Genomic DNA, 8,000 nt, shown 5'->3' on the forward strand with positions numbered 1-8,000 from the left:
TTAGAAGAAAAAAGCTAATTTTACAATAATGAAATTTCCCATAAAATGGAAATTCTGGTTTCTGCCCAGCTGTAACTAAACCATGTTCTTAGCCTCTTTCTTATAGGGCCATTTTTTATATCTGTACCTCAGCGTGTGATGTCTGTTTCCATAACTCTAACTTTCCATTGAAATCAATATGAATTTTAAATGAACTGTCATTAAGAAGCCTTGTGAATGAAATCTGGTCCAACACTTGTTCATTTTTCTACCTACTCTGATTTCTCTGTTATTTATTCTGTGCTCATCTCCATGGGTTCTGAACACATTGTAATTTCTAATAGTAAACCTATCAAAGTTGCTTTGTCTTTCTCCCTAGCTATGACATCTTGTTTTATTTGGTTAGATGGTTTGGTTTTCCCTTTTTTAACTGAGGAAATGCACAGGTCAGAGCAATGGTTCATATATTTCAGTCTGAAGATGATGAGCTCCAGAGGGGTGTTTTCAATAAACAGTCTGAACTCAATCTTGCTCCCACTGAAGTCAAAAGGTGCTTGTCATGAATCATAAAAGATCAGGACTGGAAAAGATCTCAGGAGGTCATCTAGTCCAACCCCCTGCTCAAAGTTCCAGTGCTTGTGGGACTCGGTCGTGGGAAGCCCAGGGCTCCAGGGCTCTCCAGCCTGCACTAATCAGGATCATTCTGCTTTTGCAGTGAGAGGAAGGTGGGTACGTTTTGAAGTTGAGATTCAGGGCTGTAGAGTATTTTCCACTGGCAGGTGGTCTCTCTAATGCTATAGCATGCAAATTGGTGCAATTTCTTTTATGCAACATTTTCAGACTCTCTCCCTCCTAAGAGTGTCTTACAGGATCTTCTGTGCCAGAACAAAAGTGCATGGGGGGGGGGGAGTTGTGACCCTTCCCCCTACATGGAAGGAGGGTTCAACATGCTCTGCTCTTCTGTTGCTCCTTTTCTTGGTGTTCAAAGCTCCTTCTTCAGATCCATGGAATTTTATGTAGAGAAAGAGTGAGCTGGTGACTGAGCTGGATGTGTGTGAGGATAATGCACATTTTCTCCTTCACCAAAAGAGAGAGTCCCCATAAAACACAATCCGGTTCACAGAATCTTTAGTTTTGTAACTGTCAGTTCTATTTGGGGTGGTTGCAGACGTATATTCCACTCAGGTGTGTTTGTGCTCAGTGCATTGAGGCTGGAGATTTTTCCCCTAGCAGTACCCGTCACTGCAGCGCATGTGTTTAACACCTTCTTTTGGTCCCAACAGAGGCTATATATGGGCAGCACTGCCCTGACCCCCCTCAGTTCCTTCTTGATGCCAGGGGCCATCGTTGGAGTTCCCCGTGCACATTTTCTCTTTGTTTTTTCGCTCTACATAATGCTGTTTTGCTGAGTTTTTCACCTTCAAAATAGTTTTAAATAGTTGTTCGTGGTAGAACCTAAAGTCTAATTAGATTTAGTGTAGTTTTTACGGTTAGTCATTTTTAATGTTTTGTGTTGCCCAGCAACAAGGGCTTCAGCATTGCCGGTCATGTGGGGGCCTCTGTCTACATCAGTGACTTACACACTTGCTGTTTGCTTCACCCTGGGGTGGGTCACATTTCAGAGAGTTGTTGTTCTTTTAAAAAGAGAACACAGATGTCAAGGAAACTTTATCCGAAGCAGCAGTTGGTGGAGCAAGCCATAAGGCCAGTCTCAGTATCAATACCCTCCACTGCCTGTGGGTCTAACCACCCTCAGCTGCCTTCCACTCCTGAAGTGTCAGAGGACAGATCCTGGGACTCTGATTCTCGCTCAAAGAGGGAAGTTGCTCTATGTCTCCGGAACCGCCTTGAAAGAGAACCCATAAGACAGATTGGGGAAAAGGAAGGGTTCATCATCTTCCTTCTCAAAGACAGCCTTGAGATGTCCAGATGGTAACCAGGGTTGTACTGGGACGGGAGTTTTCCTGTACCGTACTGTTGACTCTAGATCCATCTAGGGATGGCTGTGAAATCCAGTACCTACAGACACAGGTGTGGCAGCAATGGACTTGTTTTGTTTGTCATGCCAACCTCAGCACATCTCAGGAATCAGCAGGACTATTGATGCCATCTGCTATTCCAGGCCCTTCAACTTCTTCAGCATTGGGGCGAACGTGGATGCCATCAACCCCCTTGGTATGGGTGATGAAACAGAGAATATCTTCAGCAGAGGGATAGGAAGACGTTTAGGTTGAATATTAGGAAAAACTTTTTCACTAGGAGGGTGGTGAAGCACTGGAATGGGTTACCTAGGGAGGGGGTGGATTCTCCTTCCTTTGAGGTTTTTAAGGTCAGGCTTGACAAAGCCCTGGCTGGGATGATTTAGTTGGGGATTGGTCCTGCTTTGAGTGTGGGGTTGGACTAGATGACCTCCTGAGGTCCCTTCCAACCCTGATATTCTATTAGTCTATAAAAAAAATGGGGCACCCATATCCTCTGCAGAGCACCCAAGATTACTCTCTCTCTATGTGGAAGAAGGGGTCAGATAGCTCTGCAGATCTGCAGTCCCTTACCTGAATCTCAAAGCCCCTTGAGCTCCACACTTTTCCCCCATTCGACATAAATATCTGTGAGATTAATCATCCAAACCATAAACCATCATCACAGTAAATTCTTCCAGCTGTCTGGCTATAAATTTCTCTAGCTCTTTTTAATTTTAAGTCATCATGGATTTTGAACAATTTAATTCATTTACTGGGTGATCTTTGATGCATGGTACCAAGGGAAATACGGAACAAGAGTTTAAAAGGCTGTAATATTTTTTTTCCAGATGAAATGAAGAAGGAATTAGGTGAGTGAAGACCTATGTACACCCTTGCTGGTGTCCCCACTCTCATTGCTTGGGTATTTGGAGAGATGGGCCATTTCTCGTGTCTCTCTTCTATCTCCCTGGCTGCTCCTGATGGAGAAGGGGATCCTGACAGTCCATGTTCTTCCTCATCCATAGCAGGGATACAGCAGCTCCAGGCAGACACATAGCAGCTCCCCACACTGCTCACACATACCAGGCAGCATGGGAGATGTGGCCTGATCCCTGTTGTCTGTCTCAGCCTGAGGAGTGGGACAGACCCACTGTCTCCTTGACAGCCACATATGGGGTGTAAAACACCTCAGTAGCCACAGCTGGAGTGTCACTGATTTAGAGTATGTCTGCACAGCAGCTGGGGTGTGTAATTCCCAGTGCAAGCAGACAGACACCTGCCAGCTCTCCTCGAGCTAGCATACTAAAAATAGCAGTGTAAGTGCAGAGAGACTAGCTGTCTGAACATGTACCCAGAGGTCAGGTGGCCTGAACTCATGCAGCTAACCCTAGTCAGTGTGGTCACAATGTTATTGTTAGTGCACTAGCTCAAACAGTGCTGGACCGTGTTTGTCTACCCATGCTGGGTATTACGCCTCCCCGCTGCAATGTAGACACACATTGGAGGGAATTGTCCTTCTATGTCCTGCCTAGTAGAAGCTGGGTTGCTGTGAATACAGCCCCTGGTGGTTGGAAACACTGTGTGTGTTAATGGGAAGGTTCATTTTTTGTTCAAGTGAGAGGGGAACTGTAAGAGGGAGTTAGATCAAAGCCAGAGAGATCAGGTAACATGGGGAGGTGACGCATTGGCTGGAGGTGCAGAACTGACAGAGCAGATCTTAGCCAGAGCATGACCCCTGCCCTGGTTTCTAATCTTAGCTCAGAACAGCCCACGTGTGTGTGAGTGACAGAGAGAGAGAGAGAGAAAGAGAGAGAATGACAATTCAAGTGCCATTTTTGTCTATATTAATTCTTGCAAAAGGAATCACCCCCTAATGCGTCTGGCATCCTCAAATGCCCTCAGTCTGGAACTTCCCTGCTGCTGGAGAGAGGAAATTTTCAGTCAGTGCCTCTCTTAATTCAATGTCTGTTGCTTTCTTACTTTCATTTCAGAATGGAGAAGGGCTCGGAACAATTCAGGTAAGAGAATACAGAGTACATGGATAGAGGTGCTGATACTATGGTGATAGATGCAGCGTGAGAACCTCAATACATTAGAATCTATTCCATTATTAAGGAAATCAGCAGGTTTGATGCTATAATCAAACAAGAAACACCACCTGTTCTTATCAGAGACACAGCTCCTAAAGGTCCTTCCCAACGCCTAAACTAATTTCAAGGCCTAATTCTGACTTTATTTACATCAATTTTACACCTTTGTAACTCCACTGACCTGCATGGAGTTACTGATGAATTAGTTAAGAATCAGTCTCCAGTGAGAGATTTTCCTGAGTGATGACTGATGGTGCGATATTCAAAAAATCTAAGTGATTGCAGAGCACAAATATCATTGCAACTCAATGGGGCCTTGTATATGGGGCCTATATCTGTTAACACCCCACTGTGGCAGGATGGAGAGATTCACCACCTGACTCCATCCCCCTTATGCCTCCACCCTCAATTGTGTATTTGTCAAGTTCATTCTCTAGCCCTTTCGTTGGGTCCTTAATAGTCTCAGTCCCCTTCAGGATCATGGGGAATTGGAAGTTCCTTGACTCTAGTGGGGTAGAGAGCCCTAGATCTCCATGTTTTGGAGTTTTCTCCTCAAAAACTCCTTGGCTGGAGTAGGTAGGGGAACCTGAGCCCATCCAGTTCACTGGGTTCCATCCAGGGGCGGCTCCAGGCCCCAGCACGCCAAGCGCGTGCTTGGGGCGGCATGCTGCAGGGGGAGCTCTGATGGTTGCTGGGAGGGCGGCAGGCAGGCTGGTCCCGCTAGTCCCACGGCTCCACCAAAGCCGCGGGACCAGTGGACCCTCCGCAGGCATGCCACTGAAGGCTGCCTGCCTGCTGCCCTCCCGGCGACCGGCAGAGCGCCCCTCGTGGCATGCTGCTGTGCTTGGGGCTGCAAAATGTCTAGAACCGCCCATGGTTCCATCTCAGGGTCCTTGTTTGAAACAGCCAGAACCAGTTCTTGTCTCTCCCTTATGGCTTCCTGAGCTGCCTCCTACTGCTCCTGCTCTGGAGATTTCCCCAGCCTCTTGCTCTGCATCTCTCTTTGGCATGTTGGCTTCTCAAGCAGCTTCTCCCCAGTGTGCTGGAGGGATCCTCTCTCTGCAATCCCTCTGCCTCTCTGGCTGCTGCCTTTCTCCCCACGAGCTCCTCACTCACTGAGGCCCTTAACCTTTTCTCAATACCCAGTTTTTCCCCGCCTAATTCCCTTCCCCCAGTTACTCACTGAGGTAACTACTCCCAGGTGAACTTGAGCTTCCTCCTGTCCCCTTGTGGAGCCTGTCAGCGGAAGGCTGGGCCCCTGACCCCTTCAGAGGGCCAGCTACCCTCTAACAGACCTGCGCTCCCAAGTCACTTCGACCCAGCTCATCCAAATTTATGATCCAAATGGGAGTTAGGCACCTAAATACCTTTGAGGAGCTGGGCCTCAGTGCTTACTTGGAGCAGGGTTTTCAGAAGTGCCTACGGAAGAACTTTGGGATTTTGGCCACAGTGAAGGCACAGATGATTTGGTGGCAGGAATGGCGACTGTGATGAGAATCATAATGCAGTGGTGGTGGGACCACGAAGGGGACTGCAGTGGTGACAGGCATGGTCAGGAGCGAGTCGATGAGGTTTATGAGGGCACCATGATGAAGACAGTAGTGGGATCTCTGGCTCTGGTGATAACGGAGACTGACTGTGATGTTGCTGATTATAATAATTATAGTGAGAGAAAATTAAAGTGATGCTGAGGTGAGGAATGACACAGTGATGATGATCTCACAGTGAAGATAGTGCAGATAATAATTTGCTTGTTACAGCAGTTTTCTGCTGACCAGTTCCTTGACTCTAGTGGGGTAGAGAGCCCTAGATTTCCATGTTTTGGAGCCTTCTTCTCCAAATTCCTTGGCTGGAGTAGGTAGAGGAACCTGGGCCCATCCACTCCACTGGGTTCCAGGGGCAGCTCCAGGCCCCAGCACGCCAAGCGCAATCTCAGAGCTTTTTACAAACAAATATAAAACTCCTGATGAGATTAGCACCGTACTGAGCTTACTGAGGAGTAAACCAACTATCAGAGAGCTTATGTAACCTGACCAATGTCACACAGCAGCAGAGATGGGAACAGAACCTAGAATTATTAGGTAAAAGTTTAGTTTATTGAACAATTATAATGCTTTATTTTTTTATATTCATCATATTTATTTACAATGATGGTAATAGGGGTATGTTAACATGACTAGTGTTTGAGATCTTCATAATCCAATTCTGTGTTTTATGATGAACTTTCTCATCATAGATAGCTGTCATAGGAAACATATTTTTGCCATTCGTCCCACACAAAACATCCCATAATGCTGAACACATAGTGGCCTGATTTAGCTCTCAGTTATGATGGTAATGGTGCACTTTACTGGCCATTAGTTTAAGTGAAGTTACTCTGGATCCACACCTGTATAACTGAGCTCAGAATCTGGCCCAATTTGAGTACTAATGTGATAAACAATTCTGGATCATTTTCATTTTTCATCACACAACTCTCATTTCCGACATCGTTCAATGCAACACTGAATTGGCAAGTGTGCAGCGCTGGTCAAGTCCTGCAATCCTTACTCAGGCAAAGCTCCCATTGAAATCAGTGGGAGCTTTGCATGAGGAGAGGCGGCAGGAGAAGGCTCATAGTGTATATTTCACTCCTATTCCAGTTTATACTGGCATTATAGGAGTGGTTCTCAAAAAGAAAACTCTCTTTTTGCAGATGACATCACTCTTCATGGAGTCACGGCCCACCCCAACCTCTCCATTTCTGGGGATAAGAAGAGTTTTACACATGAAGCCCAACCTCAAAAAGTTCCATCAGATCCAGAGAGGTTCGATTCGACTGTCTGTGTGCTGGGCTCTGAAGGATTCTCCTCTGGAAAGCACTACTGGGAGGTGGAGGTTGTGAGCAGCAATGACTGGGATCTGGGAGTGGCCAGAAAGTCAATACAGAGAAAAGGAAAACTGACCTTGTCCCCTAGAGAGGGATTCTGGGCTCTGGGTCTGAGTGGGAGAGATTATTGGGCAAAAACAGACCCATGGACCCTGGTCGTAGTGCAGAAAAAGCCCAAGAAAATTGGAGTTTACCTTAGTTACCAAGAAGGGCGGGTGACTTTTTTCAATGTAACTGACATGTCTGTGTTGTTCACATTTAATGATTGTTCATTCTCAGGAGAGGTTTATCCATTCTTTAAAAATTCACACAAAGAAACAACAATAAGACTTTGTTCAACTAAAGAGGAATAAATATAACATGACTCTGATGCTGATTTTATACTGGTGTAACTGAAATCAAGGTTTTCATTAATGTATTTTGATGTAAAAAAATCTGTTTTTTTAAAATGTACATTGTCATGCTGTCTTCATTACATGTTTTGCAATAAAATGTTTTCATTTCTTATTTATTTTTTGCTTGTCACTTTTGTCTAATACAATATTTGACAAGCAGAGTGTTTTGGGGAAATGTGATGCAGATGTTAAAAACAAGAAAACACCATCCATCCTCTCTATAATAATAACTGGAGCTGTACCTATTGCCTAGAACTGGAAGGGACCTTGAAAGGTCATTGAGTCCAGCCCCCTGCCTTCACTAGCAGGATCAAGTACTGATTTTTTGCCCCAGATCCCTAAGTGGCTCCCTCTAGGATTGAACTCATAACCTTGGGTTTAACAGGCCAATGCTTAAACCACTGAGCTATCCCTTGCCCCTCTTGTTATTAATAGCTTCACCTCAGTGGCAAAATAACAAGAATTTCATTGCTAATTTCAGCATTTTCCTCTATAATAAAAGATAGATAACATGAATATTTCACTAATAACCATATTTTGGGATGATATCATGCTGTATTATGAAGTTGCAGTGGCTGGAACAAAATTTAGACTGAAGATAGATTTCCCCTATAGACACAATTTTTATACACCCACCTCCCCGGTAAAGTTATCCAATCTTCCTGACACTTCCCACCAAGATAGAATTCTTCTGGGAATTCACTCA

The 8,000-nt window shown here is 45.2% G+C and overlaps 1 protein-coding gene across 6 annotated transcripts in view; it reads left to right on the forward strand.

The window, feature by feature from the left end:
* The window catches only part of LOC123350278, a 117,786-nt gene extending 110,384 nt beyond the window's left edge, over positions 1–7,402 (forward strand). For all 6 annotated transcript variants that reach the window (XM_044988771.1, XM_044988775.1, XM_044988773.1 and 3 more), the window contains 3 exons: positions 2,789–2,809; positions 3,932–3,958; positions 6,726–7,402. In XM_044988771.1, the coding sequence (XP_044844706.1) occupies positions 2,789–2,809; positions 3,932–3,958; positions 6,726–7,252 (575 nt within the window). In that variant the 3' untranslated portion in view covers positions 7,253–7,402. The remainder of the gene's footprint in view (positions 1–2,788; positions 2,810–3,931; positions 3,959–6,725) is intronic.
* The last annotated feature ends 598 nt before the right edge of the window (positions 7,403–8,000 follow it).

Source organism: Mauremys mutica, chromosome 15 (genome assembly GCF_020497125.1).
Source record: "Mauremys mutica isolate MM-2020 ecotype Southern chromosome 15, ASM2049712v1, whole genome shotgun sequence".
In the NCBI taxonomy this organism is placed as follows: domain Eukaryota; kingdom Metazoa; phylum Chordata; order Testudines; family Geoemydidae; genus Mauremys; species Mauremys mutica.